The sequence below is a fragment of the Notamacropus eugenii genome, chromosome 7 (genome assembly GCF_028372415.1).
Source record: "Notamacropus eugenii isolate mMacEug1 chromosome 7, mMacEug1.pri_v2, whole genome shotgun sequence".
Lineage (NCBI taxonomy): Eukaryota > Metazoa > Chordata > Mammalia > Diprotodontia > Macropodidae > Notamacropus > Notamacropus eugenii.
The window spans coordinates 38,510,988-38,526,335 of NC_092878.1; the positions used below are offsets into that span (position 1 = coordinate 38,510,988).

At 34.3% G+C, this 15,348-nt stretch overlaps 1 protein-coding gene across 1 annotated transcript in view; it reads left to right on the top strand.

Annotated features, from left to right (window-relative positions):
• The window catches only part of TRIP11 (thyroid hormone receptor interactor 11), a 93,808-nt gene that overhangs the window by 48,679 nt on the left and 29,781 nt on the right, over positions 1-15,348 (top strand). Inside the window, exons 12-16 of the mRNA XM_072625062.1 lie at positions 167-307; positions 1,604-1,797; positions 6,942-7,105; positions 7,889-7,992; positions 10,206-10,305. Coding sequence (XP_072481163.1) covers positions 167-307; positions 1,604-1,797; positions 6,942-7,105; positions 7,889-7,992; positions 10,206-10,305 — 703 coding nt within the window. The remainder of the gene's footprint in view (positions 1-166; positions 308-1,603; positions 1,798-6,941; positions 7,106-7,888; positions 7,993-10,205; positions 10,306-15,348) is intronic.

Consider the following 15,348-nt stretch of genomic DNA (forward strand, 5'->3'; position numbering starts at 1 on the left):
TCCGTATAGCAAATGGCTTGTTTTCTCTGTTTAATACTACTGATTTTCAATACAGTTGTTGTGTACATTTAATGAATGCAATCTAACATTTTATTGAAACCAAGATTTTTTTTAAAAGAGTTTGTAGAAACCTAGAACTTGTTAATGTTTTTTTTTTTTTCAAAAGGGCAATACTGGGGAGTTGAATCAGCTATTAAATGAAGTGAAGTCCATGCAGGATAAGGCAGTTAAGTTTCAGCAGGAGAGAGATCAAGTCATGTTGGCCTTGAAGCAAAAACAAATGGAAAGCAGTTCCCTACAGAATGAGGTACATGCTTCTCTAAGAATCTTGTTGTCGTTGTTCGTTTTCAGTTGTGTCTGACTTTGTGACTGTATTTGGGGTTTCTTGGCAAAGACACTGGACTGGTTTTGCCATTTCTTTCTCCAGTTCATTTTATAGATGAGGAACCTGAGGCAAACAGAGTTAAGTGAGTGGTTGAGGCTGGGATTTGAACTCAGGTCTTCCTGACTTGAGGCCTGATATTCTATCCACTGTGCCACTTATCTTCCGTAATAATAAAGAATTAAATAATCTTATTTGATTAACAAAATGGAAAAAAATTCTAATAAAATTAACTTTCACATGACTTTCTTTACTCTTTTTCTCACACTACATCTCACTATTATCCATGAGTGTTCCCTTTCCTATGTCAAAAATCCTGACATTCTTCTGTCTGACCAAAACCGCCTATAACATCTCTTCCTATTCCTCACCCCTTCTAAACCTGTTTGCCTTCATTCTGACTTCTAATCCCTCCAACTCGCATTTGCTTTCTGAGGCCTGATTTTAGTAAGTCCGTGACCAAGCATTTATTCAGTGCTTCCTTGGCACTCTGCTTAGTGCTGGAGATACAAAGAAAAGCTCCAAAAACACGGTCTCTGTCCTCAGTGAGGGAGACCAAGAGCAAATAACTGCACTTGGAAGATATCTCTCTACCTATCTATATCTATTTCTGTCTATCCATCTGTCCATCTATCTATCATCTATATCTATCTGTCTGTCTGTCTATCTGTCTGTCTGTCTATCTCTCCATACATCCATCTATCCATCTATTGATCTTTCTAGAATCTTAAGGGGTTGTTTTTTGGGTTTTTTGAAATGAAAATTTTTGTGGAAAAATGTGAAGTATACTGATATTCTTGTTGTCTCCTGAAAAATTGGAAAGAACATGTAAAATAGGTTGTCGTAAGGACCAAGTCTTTTTGAATTCCTTCATTTTCAGGGTGCTGCTCTTCTAGGTTTATAAACTTAAGCAGAGGGCTACTAATAGATGAGTGTACAGGATAATATCTGGTCACTTGTAACCAAGCTTTGGCACATTGTTTTTATGGCTCAGAACTGCGATTTTTGTCTATATAGGAGAATTCTTGGTCAGGAAATTTCTTCCAATAATGGAGATCAGCAACTCTTGTGTAACTTACATCTTTAGATATAATAATATACCTTATAATTTGATAAAGTAATAGCCACTTAATAGTTGTGACATTTGATAACAAAAAATTTTAGTATAAAAATTAAAATGAAGTATTATGAGCATAAAATAAGGAAATATGTTTTGCCCAGGTTCAACATTTTCGTGACAAAGAATCTCGCCTAAATCAGGAGCTAGAAAGATTGCGTAACCATCTTTTAGAAACAGAAGATTCCTATACCCGTGAAGCTTTGGCTGCAGAAGATCGAGAAACTAAACTAAAAAAGAAAATTACAGTATTGGAAGAAAAGCTAGTTTCATCCTCTAATGCAGTGGAAAATGCCAGGTAACATTTAAAAATTTTAGGCATTAGATATACATGAGACCAGCCTTTTTAATATATGCAGAATTTTTGCTGATATGGTGAAAAATCTTTAGGTTTCAGATTTTAATAAAAGAACTGATTCAATTCATATACTTTACATTTTATTAGGTAAATGATTATTAGAGAATACGTGTTTCAGTGGGATATTAGCTTACCATTTTCTTATAGGTTAACTGTTAGAAAATAGGAAATAAACTACATTATAGAAACTAAGTTAGTTGGGTAGTATGAACTTGATATTTTTCTTGCTTCAGAGACAGTAATCTTGACGGAAGGGATCATGACTTGCTCATCTTTGTATGTCCCTATACATCCTGGTGCAGTGCCTTTAATCTGGAAATGTAGTGAGAGAAACATATACAATTTTCAAGTTATATAATATCTTTATTACTCTTATACTCTAGCATATATATTATCAGCTGTATATGAAATTCTCTCAGATCTTAAATTGAGAAAACTATTTTTGAGATGTATATTGTCAACTGTTTCACATTTCAGTTGTGAAGTAAAATGCTTAATATTAAATAAATTTTATAGTGGTTCAGTAGAATAAGCATTTTTTCCTTCTCAATTTGAATAATCTGTTATAAACATGAAAATATTTAGTGAAAAATTGCAAAAAGCCACAAATTTTATAATACCTTATCATTGTATGGTGTTTTATACATTTTACTATCTTAGAAATTTTATTATTTGTTGCTTAGATATTACAGGCCAACTTGTTATTATGGGAAGAGGACTGTACTGATTCAAGAGACCAAGATTTGAAGTCTGACTCTGCTTCTAATGCTTTTGTGATCTTTGGCAAATTGCTTTCCATTCTGTGGATCTCAGTTTCCTTCTCCATAAAGTGAAGGGGTTGAACCCACTCATACATAGGCAATCATTATATTCTTTTTATCAATGTAGAAGATTTGTCTTAGGGAAACTGAAACACTATCCCATCTTTTAGCACTGCTGTTTTTTTTTTCTGGTGGTACTGTATGACTATAAATCATAAAACATTATAGTCTTTGAGAAATTAAAGTTGTGAGTCCTCCAGAAAGTATAGATATAAATAGGTTGTAGGATATTAAAACCATATGCTCAATTGTACATGTTACAGCAGTTATATGCAAGTATTGCAAAATATGTATGGAGTAGCAGAAAATCAGAGAGATTTAGAATTGGAAATGTTGGTGGTGGGTTATTTATGAAAGCAAGTGTTAATAGATGGACAGCTCCTTTTACTGTAGGAGAGCCATGTAAGATTCTAGCCTTGTAAGATCCAGGGGAAGGCTTCCAGTATGTTGAATAGAAATTTTTTGAAATTTATGAGATGAAATAGTTGAAAGTCACAGAGAATGGGAAGGGCATGATGAGGTTGTGATTTGGACCACTAGAAGCAGTCAATAAATTGAAGCAGTCACAGATTTATTGAAGTGTTGAGGAGAGTAATTGCAAAAATCTTAAAGGAATAGAAATACACCTTTAAATTTTCAGTAAAGTACAGAGTTAGAATAGCTTCTGATAGTTTTACTTAAACTGAGTAAACCTAAATAAGAAAAATAAAATTATTTCTAAAACTTCATATGCACAGGAAATAATCAGCAGGCCATATGAAATGATAATTATTTTAAAAAATTATTAACTTGACAAATACTAACAAACATAAATGTTTCAATATACAGAGATCAGAAAAAAGTGTTGCCCATGAAACTATGAATCTCATTTTATACAGCTTATTTTTTAAAGTATGAACAAAATGCAGTACTTTAGTTCCAGAAATTTCCTACTTGCCTGTTTCCTTCTAATCCCTCTCCTCTTTCCTGTACATTTTTAAGTACCTTTTTGAAGCTCTTTCTTTTTGCATTGCTAGTGCAACTTCCCTCACTACTTCCCCTTCCCCTGCCTTATAACAATTATGTAAAACATCTATGTGTAGGCTGTGATTAAAAATGTATGGGACCTTTTGTTCCTCTGCTCAGAAGCTGGAAAGGATATTTCATCTTGGGTCTTTTGGAGTTGTGATTGACCACTGCATCAATCCTTGTTGTTAAGTTTTTCAAAACTGTCTTTATGATGTTGTAATCGTGGTATAAATTGTTCTCCTGATTCTGCTCATTTCATCCTGTATCATTTCTTTCTAGTTTTGCCAGATTTTTCTGAATCCATCCTTTCCATCTTTTCTTAGGGCACAGTAATATTCCACTGCAGTCACATGCCATGATTTTATTCCATTAGATTCATTATATTGAATTTATTCCATTTTATTTCCCATTCATTGTGCCAAATATGTGGAGTGGGTAGGTGATGCTAAGTGAGAGCTTTAAGTATTTATGATTTTTCATTTGATTTCAGTTAAACAGCAAATAACTATTAAGCACCTACTATATGCCAAGCATTTTGCTAAGTGTTGGGAATACTAATGTGATGAATGAAACAGTCTCTACTTAAGGAATTTACATGGGAGACAGCAAGTATAAGAGTAAGAATACACAGAATAAATTTAAAGAGAATAAGTACAAATAATGTAAGTTGTTTACTATAAGTAGTTTGAGAGGAAGGGCACTCGTATTTGGGGGTATTGGGAAAGGTTTCACCTAGAAGGTGTAAGACACTTGACACTCATTAGCTGTGTGACCTTGGGCAGGTCACTTAACCCCAGTTGCCTCATCCTGGGTCATCTCCAGTCATCCTGATGAATATCTGGTCACTGGATTCAGATAGCTCTGGAGGAGAAGTGAGGCTGGTGACCTGCATAGCCCTTCCTCACTCAAAACAAAGTCAAGTGCATATCATGTCATTATTTCTCTGATGGCATGGTCTTCTTTGGCAAGGAAGAATGAACACACACACACACTGGTAGGTACTTGGTAGGTCTGGTAGGTCTTAAGGGAAGAGAGAGCTTATATGAGGTGGAAGTGAGGTACATTTCAGGAAGGGGGACAGCCAGTTCAAAGGCACAGAGACAAGAGGTGGAGTATTGTGTATGTAGAACAGAGAGAAGCCAGTTTTGCTGGATTGCAGAGTAAAGGAGGGGGAGTAGTATTCAATGAGGCTGAAAAGGTAGGTTGGAGCGAGGTTGTGAAAGGCTTTAAAAGTCAAGCCGAAGAGGTTATATTTGCTCTTAGAGACAGCTGCAAACCATTGGAGTTTATTGAGTAGCAGAGTGACGTAGTTAGATCTGTGCATGAGAAAAATTACTTCGGCAGCAGCATGAATGGTGGACTGGAGTTTGTAGTAACTTGAGGTAGAAAAGTCAGTTAAGAGGCTTTGTAGTAGTCTAGGGGAGAGGTGATGAGGAGCTGAGCTAGGGTGTGAGTAGAGAATTGGGAAAGGACTTGGATGGGAGTTGTTGAGGTAGAAACAGCACTTAATTATTTTCCATATTGTCTAGATTATCCCAAAACCTTGCTCCCAAATCCATAATATGAATATTAATTATCACCAATGAAATGAAATCTAGGAGTCTGCAGCTTTATATATAGTGAAGAATACTTTGTCTCCATGTCATCATAATACAGCAAATTGAATTGACTATGAACCTTAAATCTGATCTTGTGGCTATCCTATGAAACAAATTCCAGAGACTCTTTATTACCTTTGGGACAAAATATAAACTCCTTTTTTTAAGCTTTTAAAGCCTGACCATCTTGTTTTTCTAGCATTCAGCATTTCTTACATTATTCCCCTTCCGCACTTTGCAGTCTAGCTAAACTGGGTTTTTCTCTGTTCCTCTCATACTGCACTTCACCTCCCATCTATGTCTTTTCATTGGCTGTCTCTATACATTCCTGGAATGTATTCTTTCCTCACTGCTGCTTAATAGAGTCCTAATATAGTCCTTCTTTTTAAAATTCAGCTCAAGCACCATATTTTACATGTAGCCTTTCTTCATCTACTCAACTGCTTTGCCATTCTACCTTGTACTTAATAACTTTGTATCTATTCTGTATATTTTTATACCTTTATTTATTGTTTGCCCCTTCAGTTTTTAAGCTTTACTTGGAAAGTTCATGTGAGTTTTGTATAGGTATTGTTAAACTCAATTTTGTGACACCGATTTTCAGGAAATGTGGTCTATTAAAGACCATATCAAAAATTATATTATGATTAAATAGGAAAAGTCTTTGGAGGAAAAAAATGAAACCAAGATGCCAAGTGTCCTTAATGCCAAAATTCTAAAACGTAATTGGCTTGTTGCAGTATCATTGAATCTTAGGCTTTGGAAATAACTTAGAAGAACCCTAGTTTTGAAATAAAAAGACCTGAATTTCATTCACAATTTTCCCACTTCCTAGCTTGACCAAATAACTTCATTGAGAAAGGATATGAGGATAATTCTTTGTAAACTTTGGTGTGTTTGCCCTTCATTCTCGAAGAGGACCATGATATCAAGATGATGACATGACTTGCAGTTGACTTTGATTTGAGCGGGGGAGGGCGGTGCAAGGTCACCAACCTCATTTTCTTCTCAGCCATCTGGATCCAGTGACCTGATATTCATTGGGATGACTGGAGATGGCCCAGGTTGCAATGTGAGACCTTGGCCCTTTTAGGCTACGGTCTTATAGCATTCTCACTTTGAGTGAGATACACCCATTCAGTGAATAGTCTTCTTTAAGTAGTTGCTCAAGAGATGGCCCCTTTAATCAAAAAAAAAAAAATATCAAACTGGGAGAAGAAGACCCTCGGGGTTCCTAAGTAAAAGAGAAACAATTACTATTTAGTATTTAGTATCATTGGATCAGAGATCTAGAACTGGAAGCAACCTAAGACTGTCTAGTCTAACCAAGGCAACAGGGGTGTTAAACATCAGAGATATGATTTGAACCTAAATCTTCTGACTCTAGAGTCAGTAACTCTGTACTGTAACTCACTGCCTCTTAATTCTTGATTTTTAATGCTATCAATTTTGAAAATCATTGTCACAATAATAACTCAAAATTATTCTTCAATAAAAATGATTCTAACCCCAACTTAATTTAATTAAATATTAATGTCTAAATGGTTCATGTTAAAGGCCTATTTTGTAAATGTTCCATTCTTGTTAAGGTATTTCAGTATTTATATGTATTTATATATTTTAAGTGTTTTTATTTTGATTCTTTTTTGTTTTTAAGTCATCAAGCCAGTCTCCAGGTGGAATCTTTGCAAGAGCAATTGAATGTAATTTCCAGGCAGAGAGATGAAACTGTACTGCAGCTTTCTGTTTCTCAGGACCAAGTAAAACAGTATGCGTTGTCACTAGCCAATCTACAGATGGTACTAGAACAGTTTCAGCAAGGTAAATTATATGCTGTATTTGGTCTAGTGAAACATACTTGTATAGAGACAAGGTTTTTTTTCTTCTTTTTCCATTTTAGGTTACATGATCTAATCTCTTTACTCCTGAGATCCAGTGACCCATAGGAAATAAACCTGGAGGGCCACACACAAATTACTGCTTAATTTATGTTTCAATTCTTTTATAAACTTCTGATGTCTACTTTGACATTAGAAATAGGGATTATTCATCACATACAGTGGGAACATAAGCACAAGAAATAGGGCATGAGGATGAAAGAGGGAAAGGGGGGCAAAAGACCTGTAGGAGGAAAAGCTCAACAACAGGTATTGAAATGTATATTGGAGGTTTCACTCTGCTGTTTGTGCTGGCAGTGGGCTTCAGAGCATTTTCATCTATTATTTATTGCTCTTTGAAAAGTATATTAGCTGAAGAACCATGATCATAACTCTTCAACTCTACTCTGAATGGAATAACTGGGGCAGCTAATATGATTTCATATAATTTTCTGGAGACACCTACTCCAGTAACCATTAGTTAAGTTTACCCTGAGGGTCAGGTGAAATTAATTAAATACTAGCTCCACTTCTTTTTAGATAATACTGTTACTTTTATTTAAGGTATTGTCTGTTTTTTCTAAAGTTAATGTCTTAAGGTAGAGCACATCAACTTTCCCTTTAAGAAAACATTTCAGATGTTTCTGTTGCACTACGGAAAGCTTGTTAAAATGTGTATGAAAATTTAAGTAAAATGAAAAACATAAATAACAAACTTTTTTTGTAGAAGAAAAAGCTATATATTCAGCTGAACTAGAAAAGCAAAAGAAAGAGATGACTGAATGGAAGAGAAAAGCAGAGAATCTAGAAGGACTGGTTACATCATTACAGGTAAGTGGAGGGGATTTTCCTTTTAATTTTGCAAAATTTAATTCCTTACAGATTTCTCATCTTTATTTCTTTTGACAGTTAACTTTATATGTATGAAATGTTGTAAAATCAAGAGAAGTATTAGAAAGTTCATGAGTATCATAAAGGAGAACACTGTAATAAATGGAGAGGATGTAAATTTTGCCCTTGAATTTCTAGCTTTGAGCAAATTGTTTGATCTCTAGACTGTGTATTTTTATCGGCAAGAAATAGATTACTGTCTCTCACTAGGCATTTAAAAAATATTTGGAAATAAATAATTATAGCCTGTATATACATATATGTCTTAAAATTGAGTTAGGAAATTGAGTCAGTCTAAGTCTTTCTAGCCAAAGCAAATTGGGAAATAGAAGTAGTACCTACAAAATCAGACACGCAAACAACTTACATCCATCTTTATTTATACAGGTATTCATTTCATTTTTACACTTCTCTGATTATAGAGACCTTCCCCCCCAGCCCCCTTTTTATTTTATTTGAAACAAATAATTTTCTAAGGCATGATTAGATTGTGTCTGGTTGATATATTATAGCATACTATACTGATGTTTGACATTTAGAGATTTTTGTAGTTTCAAAAACTTTAAATACAGTAAGTCTCGTAATAACTTCTGATGTTCACAACCCTTCTGTGGGTCATTGGTAAAAAGAGTAGTATTCCTGTTTCCGAGATCATTGCTATAATCAGTTTTAGATCTGTCTAGGCCCTTCATTAGGGATCCTTTAGTCTAACCACTTCATTTTGCAAATGAAGAGATCAAGATCCAGAGAGGTGGAATGAATCATGGTCATGTAGCCAGGGAGTGATAGAGCCAGCGTTGAAGTTCAGTTTTACTGGTTTCCATTCCACTGTTCTTTTCACTATATGCTATTGAGACTCAGAGAGGTTGTGGCTTGTCCAAGGTCACACACCTACTACATGGAAAGTCAGAATTCAAACCCACATCCTCCACGGCTCCAATTATCTGACATCTTTGAAGAATAAATTATACCTCGTTAGTGAATTTTCTAGGTAATTGAAGATTATGCCTTTAGACACTGAAATTTATTTTAATCATTTTTGTTGGCATCTGTCTAATTCATAGAATGTTTGCATTGATGGGAAGCTTAGAGATCATCTGGTTCAATTTCACCATTTTAGATGAGTACACATAGGCCCAGCAAGGTAAAATGATTTTTCTAAGCCCAGCGTATGACTTGAAATCAGGTTTTTGAGTTTATTGCTCATTATTTTATATCATGTCTAAGATCCAATACCTTAATTTTCAAAGAAAATTAAACATAATTTAACCTGTTCTTGATAATTCAGGGTCATCAGTATTAACGTCAGTTATTGAGTAATGACATAATTATGTTTTTTGAGATTATTAATGAATAAAACTATCATTATATGCTTTTTGAGTAGTTTTTGCTTTTTATAGTTTTTGTGATTACTGCTTTGCTTTTAGCGTGTCAGCCCCTTACAGTCCCAATAACTTCTTTCCTGTCTTACTCTTTAAGTTTGCTACTTCTAGGAGCGTTAGTGTGGTAGTAAAGAAAGAACAGAAGAGGATGAGTTGGGAGGCCTGGATTCAGGTGCCATCTCTGATTCTCACTAGTACATGGCCTTGGGCCTCTTTGCCACCTCAGTGTCCTAATCTGTACAATTTAGAGGCTGACTGACTTCATGATCTCTGTAGTTCATTCCTCCTGTAATTCATAGAATATCAGATTTGGACAGTATCTTAGAGGTCATCCACGCCAGTCTATGTAGGAATATCTATTCTGACATTCTCAATAACTTTCACACTGTTTTATAAGGCAGTTCATTCCACTTTTAGATAGCTCTCAATGTTAGAGGAATTTTTTTTCTTTTTATCAAGCAGAAATCTACCTCTTTGCACCTTTCACCCATTTCTTCTATTTCTACCTAAAATAAACTTAATCTTCCTTTTACATGATAGTTGGTTAAATGCTTGATGATAACTTTCATACTTTTAAGTGTCTTCTCAAACTAAGCATCCTTAGTTCTTTCCTAGTTCTTTTATTGTTTATTTTCCCCCCCTCATCATTGTAGTTGCCCTTCATGAATATACTCCAGTTTTAACTATCCCTCTCATGATGTGGAACCTAGACCTAAATTCTGTACTATTGCTTTTGAATGGTAAATTCTAAAGAGCTTTCTTCCCTTAAAGGAAAACTTGGAAGAAGCAAATGCTGCCTTGGATTCAGCATCAAGACTTACAGAACAATTGGATCTCAAGGAAGAACAAATTGAAGAACTTAAAAAACAAGGTATAAATATACATCTTTATTCTAAAAGTATGTCGTCATGTTCTAAATGTAAATAAGCATCTAATAGCTTTAATAGTAAAGCATAGTCAGTCTCATTGTAGTGTGTTTGTGCCTTGCTTTCATTTGACTCTGTTTGTTCTATTGCAGTTCGTTGAAACATAGTGCTAATAACCAGGGCCTTACATTCTGTTTCTTCCTATGCCTTTTAGTTTCACTCTGTTCTGTGGTCACAAAATTCATCCATAACTGTGACCTGGCATCTAGTAAATTTTTGCCTTTTGTCACAAGGAGAAGATTAACTAGACTGGGTAAAGACCATCTGTCCATATTCATCACTCTCATGAAAAAATAATTCTAAGTACATATGAAAAATGGCATATATCAGTCCAGATACCAGAGGAAGATGGCAAGATGTCAACATCTTGCTTGCTTTCTGTTTCTTGAAAGTAGTTTGCATGGAATAAATATTTCCTGAGGTAAGGTATTCTATAAACTCAATCAGTTTCTTGAGGTTTTAAACTTGAAGGACAAATTTGAATTCAGGCTTGTCGTATGGCACAGTGTACATTTTGGAGAATTACATCTGGTTAACATATCATCCCTCTATGTATAACCTCTTAGGTTATTTGTGAAAGTGCTCTTTTCTAGGGCTCTGTCTGGAAGTATTGTTGAAAGACTTCCCAAGAATTTATAAAGACACATACGACATTCAGGAGAGATAATGTACCAGAGACATGGATCTATGTTAGGTGATAATTGAAAAGCTGACTCTTTAGTGGGGAGCCCAGAAGCAAGATAGGACTGTGGTACTCAGGGTAGTTATTATGTCAGGAACCATGCAAACAAGAAGTCAGTGCATAGATAAATATTGGATGGTAGGGCAGGTGATGTGAGCAAGGAGTTAGGAAGATGAAAACCTAAGAACAAATAAAGGCATAGTCAAAAGTACAGAAAGGCTGTTAGGAAACAGAAGGTCTTTAGAAACTGAAGAGGCCCAAGAGTTATCCAGAAAAATAGATGTAAAGCACCAGTACCAAGAATTCCTTGGTTCTGAGTCACTGTTTCATAATATTCTTATTCACAGAGAGGGTAGTTCCTGGGCTCATTGGTGGATATAGGAAAATGGTTACATCTCTGTAGACATATATAGTTGAAAAAAAAATCCTGAGTCCATCACCTCTTTCTAAGGAAGAAGGTAGCAGGCTCTGTCATCAGTCCTCTGGAATAAACCTGTTTTTTTGGACATGGCCAATGCAGGGATTCGTTTTGCTTGACTGTACCTATTTGTTACAAGGGTTTTCTTTTTCTGTTTTTTCAGTGGAGGAAGGGGAGGGAAAGAAAAATGGATTTTTGTTTATTAAGAAAAGATAATTAAATTGAGATGAAAATTAACAGATTAACAGATCTTTTAGGTCTAGTCTTTATACAATTTGATCCATAAGACAACTGGAAACCATTTGGAGTTCCAGTCTACCCTAGTTACTAAAGAAATCTATATCCTAGAAACAGACTAGACAAATGGAAGCAAGAAGCAATCCCAACTTACAAAGGATTGTCATCTCAGTGATAGATGGTATACTAGTATATAAAATCTAACCAAACTCACAATTGAAGATATTGATCTGAATTTCATAATTCTTAGCAATAGGAACTTTAGTGAGTCAAAAATTCTTCTGCTTGATCATAGATGATATGTATTATCAAAGTTCATGAACTACTTGGTTCTCCAAAAATGTTACCCCTTCAGTAACAATTCCATTTTAAAATCTCATCCACAGATATTACACGTTTGTTGTTCATGTATGTTATTGTTGTATTGTATCATCTACTATACTGATGCATTAGAAGTTCAAAGTAATTTTCATCTTGTGTTCTGTAACTTTTGAGTTATTTTGTAGAATTCACAAAAAACACATAAAAGTTTTGTTATTTTTAAATAGCTATGATATTTGAGGCAAAGGCAAGCAGCCAATGTTGCTCAGATAGGAAAGTGGTGTAAAAAGATATTTCTTCTGTTATGTTTTTAAGTATGTTTTTTGCCAGTTTTATAACACTTCTTAAAAGGTGTTGTTTCACATTCATCTGGGTGATTAATTTGTCTTTTATATACGTTCATAACTGCTAAGAGATATAAATTCTTAAGATGCCCTTTTGATTTTATAAATAAATTTGTTGATTAACTTGGTTGATTCAGAAGGATCATTGTATTTTTGCTTTCATAGATCATTAAGCACTTTAAATGTTGATGGATGTTGTAATACTGTACTTTATTTTTAACACAAAACTTGGCCAGACAGTAAAGAAATTTGCCAGGAGAAACAACTTTGAAAAAGACAAATGACTTTTGCTCTAAGAGAGTACATAGTGCTTTAAACTGTAGAGGAAAAGTTAATAGATTGTTTTTCTTTATAAGCATCCGTAGATTGAGGATTAGAATGATTAGTTAACATAAAGTTTCAACATTTAAACAATATAAGGAAATACTTTTTTAAAAAAGGTTTTGTTTTATTCAGTTTTTAATTATCCCATCTCTGTAGAGATGAGGTAATTTTTTTGTTGTATACTCAGTTTAGGAAAAAAATTCAGTTGGAAACAATGTAGCCTAACCAACAGAGCATTTTATAATACCTGTATAATGTATACTAACAGTATTAAAATTTTAGATTGTTTAATTATTTTAACATTTAGTCACATAGTAAATCTCATGTAGATTAGACCACAACAGTCACCTAGTATGACTTTTGTCCAATATAGCAGCGTCCTTTACAAAATAGTTAGCAGTGTATTTAAATGCTTTCAGCAGTGGTAAGCTTTTAACAAGGTAGTCTGTTCCATTTTTGAAAGCTCTAATAGATTTATAGTTAAATGACTAGAAAAGCTCTATGCAGTGGAAAAAAATTGGTGTTATCAGTCATTCGATAATCATGTATTTATTAAGTACCTACAATGTGCCAATGAATGTGTTAGAAGGATTTAGAAATACAGATACAATGGGAAAGACAGTGGGCACTTATAAATTTGATTTGCATTATTAAATTTTTTCTTCATCATTTTCAAAAATCTAGTCAGAGGTTCCCAAAGTGGGCAATACCACCCCTTTTTGGAATGATCCAGAGGGACAGTCTTGAGTGCAATTGTGGGGAGAGGTGTTGAATAAAAACAAGGGGGTGGTAGAAGCATAAGAAAAGAAGAAAACATAAGAAAATTTTGAAAAACTGTTCATACATGTTTCATCTGTTGTGTAACATGAGTTAAAGTTGTGATTACATTATTTTCCAAATAAACACACAAAATGCAAGTTTTAACTGATCGTGGTCAAGTCTGCTGACAGGTCTTAACAAGCAGGTGTTGGCAGGCGAGTATGTTGCACATTGTTGGGAAGTCTAGCATGCATTGATAGGAATATATTCATGTAATGACATATTTACAATATGATTCTATGTGGTTACATGATGCAATATTGCTTCATTAAAATTTCAGTGCAGGAAAACCCCCCACAAATTTACAATAAATTATTGAATTTAGGATGTGTCATTTAAAAAATTTTATATTTTTTAAATGATGCAAATTAGAGAAAACATTAAAGGATTAAAGAAAGTATATTTCCAAGAGGTGCTAAGTAATTTTTTTTAAAGGGATCTGTAGGCCAAATAAATTTGGAAGCCTCTGAGCTAAATAGTCAACAAATAGTAAGTCAAGTTTGATTTGTAACATTTGTCCAGTTTCTTTGGTATAAATGCATTCCCCTATTAGATTGTAAAGCTCCTTGAGGACAAGAGCTGTCTTTCTTATTTCTATTTTCAGTGTCTGGCACAGGACCTTGTACATAATAGGTGCTTAATACATGTTTATTTATTCGTTCATCCCTACACTGAATATTTAATAGTTTGGTGTCACAAGCTGATCTGAGCTGGTTTCTTCATCACCCCTGCAGTAAGGGCACTAGCTTTTGGGGTATCAAGAAGGATTTTATGTACTATGTGGCACCTCAGATGTATCTTAGAGGAAGAGAAGTTCTTTGTGAGGTATTTGGGTAAGTGAGTATGAGAAGTAAGAGGTAGAATGTAGTGTATGAGTAACAGAAAGCCAGTTTGACTTGATTGCGAAATGGAAGAGGAGGAGTGTCCAATCAGGCTAGAAAAATAGTTTGAGACTAGAATGTGTAGGACTTTAAAAGCTAAAAAGAGGAGTTTGTAGTTGATCCTAGAGGCAATAGGAAGTTACTTGAATTGGTTGAGTTGAAGAGTAACATGGTCAGATCTTGACTTAAGGGAAATCATTTTGGCAGCAATGTGTAGGATGGCATGGAGTAGGGAGAGACTTGAGGCAGGAAAACCTTAACTATGAAGAGCTAATTTATCTGACTAATATCCAATGGTGGAACTTTTATCAATGAAGTATACAGCATGAGAAAATAATGAAAAGGAACATGTATTGACAAGTCTTGTTAAACTGTATCAACAGAAAGATAAATGCTGATCTGTAATATAATTATTTCCATCCTTTGGAAATAACTTTTACAAAATTTTACCTAGGAAATGTTTACCTAGAAAACCAGTCTCTTTAAGGGCCTAGTTTGAATTTTGTTTCTGACAGAAGCTGTGTACCATGGGTAAGTTACTTAATCTCTCTGGGTATGTTTTCTTGCATGTAAGATGAGAGATAATAATGCCTTTATTATTGTTGTGAGCCTCAACCAATTATTATTACTCTTCAGAAGGTATTTCATGTATTTCTCTCGAGTGGAAAGGAGATTGGTATTCCAGACAGTCTTGTTTTGGTTAGCATTCACATTTTCATTAATATAGTTATCTTAGGGGAAAACATTTGCAGTGGAATCTGTATTTGAATTTAAATGAATATTTATGTTAATAAGTTGTCATGTGATTTTGTAAATTGAACTTTTTAAATTTTATGCTCTTGTTCTTTATAACCATCCTCAAAACTTTTTACATAAAAGAAATGCTGGGTTAGATAGATGCTTAGTTAAAATAAAAGTAGAAGACATAAAATAATGTGAAAACTCTTGTTTTGCTAGCAGTC